Source organism: Sphaeroforma arctica (genome assembly GCF_001186125.1).
Source record: "Sphaeroforma arctica JP610 unplaced genomic scaffold supercont1.248, whole genome shotgun sequence".
Classification (NCBI taxonomy): Eukaryota; class Ichthyosporea; order Ichthyophonida; genus Sphaeroforma; species Sphaeroforma arctica.
In genome coordinates this window covers 89,197-91,380 of record NW_014040310.1, presented here as the reverse complement: position 1 = coordinate 91,380, position 2,184 = coordinate 89,197, and the positions used below count along the sequence as shown (strand labels likewise).

Here is a 2,184-nt window from a genome sequence, read left to right as displayed (position 1 = left end):
CACACACACACACACACACACACACACACACACAATATATATATATATATATATATATATATATATATATATATATATAAGTATATTGCTAGCTAAACATACGTACTTATTGTTCTTCTTCTGTGTATAAGAGCTGGATTGCGATCATACTGGCTAGGATTATAAGCCACACACTGCAGTGATCGTTGGCGTGCAGATGAGGTTTTATATGCCCACTGAGTTGTAGCATGATGATTCCATGACTTGCTATAAATATTTTGTTGCAATCAACTACATGCGGCCAATGACGAATGGTCTTATCTAGAATAGTGTATATGACGAGACAAATGCAGCCTGGAAATCGCAGTGGGATTAGTATGTACCCTAATTCCTATGAAAGTACTCTACTTTTCGACGCGTTTATAGTATGCAATGTGACTTTTTTCTAGGTGCCACATCCTTAATCTTGGATGGCGATGCGAGTATCCTAAGCTTACAACAAGTATGCATAAACGGTGAGGAAATCAGTGGCGACACGAAAATGCAAGTAGAACAGGACAAACTGACGATTCACAATGTGACAGAACCGGCCGAGATACGTATCACTACTCGATTCAATGCCAAAGAGAATACAGAATTGGCGGGACTTTATAAAAGTGGAGACAACTTCTGCACGCAGGTAGGTGTACATTCTTTCACTGGGGTTAGTGCATAATTGGTTCTGAAAGCTCATCACACCGATCCAAGATAGAAGGATAACTACCACCAGGCAAGGTTGTATGGAGTTTACAGCATAGCAGTCCTCTGTGCTGACTGAAACATCTGATGGCTCGTGTCGTAAATGATAAAGATATTGTTGGAAACAATTGTGGTTTGCACTTGGATTAGAGTCACAGCACACACATGAGCCAAGGCGAGACGAGAGGGGCACACGGAATAACCAAATGAGCCACACATCCATGCCACAAGGGTCTGTGCGTGTCCACGTGTCAAGGACCGATTTAGAGACATCAATTGATTTCTCTCAGGGGTACCTGTTGATCGCAGTAGCAGTGAATTTGTGTTTGCGCATCACATTCACGTCAGACCATCAGCTGCAGAACATGGGCTTGAAACTTAGAAAGTACATGTTGGAGGGTTGAAAACCTACTTATGTCTGCAGTGTCAAAATGTATCAATTCAATGTCAATATACATATATATTCATGTCCTTTGCTATCGAGCACCGTAGAAATTTGTGCTCAGCCACCCAATCTACATACCCTTGGGGCTATAGATAAAAATTTAAACACGGGAATAAGAGAAAGGGATTTTTTATTCCCAGTTGCTTTCTGTGCGAGTGGGCCGGGATCATCACAGCTCACACTAAAAATCAGTGTATCATGATAGAACACTGCACATCATCATATATGGTAACCTCCCGTCCACGGAAGGAACTCATCAATAGTATGATCCTGGAAATAGAGTATCAAGATCCCAAATTCTCTACAGTGCGTGGAAAACTAATCCATCACAGACTTTGCCTATCGACTGAGATTTTTTCACTCACCTAACGGGAATTGTGAGTGTGACCCCTCATCATCTCAGAATCAGTTACCTTAGTTTTGACTTAGCATCACCATTGCGCTTGTAGTTCTGACACCTGCGATGACATCAACAAATATACAATTGATTCCTTATGATTACCAATAATTGTGAGTACTGCTTCTTACTGTAGTGCGAGGCAGAGGGATTCCGACGCATTACATACTTCCCCGACCGACCTGATGTGATGAGCACCTACACCACCACCATTCACGCTGACAGGGAAAAGTTCCCCGTGATGCTAAGCAATGGCAACCTGGTATCTAAACAGGTAAGTTTGGTGTTGATCAATCAACAGAGTTATTCTAATAACCCGGGACACATAGCCAGCCATCCTCGTGTGTAGAATGTAGCAGAGAGCCTTTGCACCAGACACAACATCGTGCTCGATTGCATAAAACGGTTGTTGGTGGTATTCGCAATCGAAAACATAGATAAACTTATGCGAGCTTTAATGCATACGTATAACAGACTTGCAAACAAACTTGCACATATGCATGAACGCGATTGAAGCAAGCAATCTTACGATTTTCTTATCACGAATAGTTTTTGCCAATTTTTGTCCTTAGTACTTGATATGCATGTATATATATATATATATATATATGTATTATGTATGTAT

The 2,184-nt window shown here is 41.1% G+C and overlaps 1 protein-coding gene across 1 annotated transcript in view; it reads left to right on the top strand.

Annotated features, from left to right (window-relative positions):
* Positions 1 to 406: 406 nt before the first annotated feature.
* SARC_04439 (aminopeptidase N) overlaps positions 407 to 2,184 on the top strand; it is a gene marked incomplete at its 5' end in the record, with an annotated part of 18,333 nt that continues 16,555 nt past the window's right edge. Inside the window, 2 exons of the mRNA XM_014301741.1 lie at positions 407 to 658; positions 1,696 to 1,833. Coding sequence (XP_014157216.1) covers positions 407 to 658; positions 1,696 to 1,833 — 390 coding nt within the window. The remainder of the gene's footprint in view (positions 659 to 1,695; positions 1,834 to 2,184) is intronic.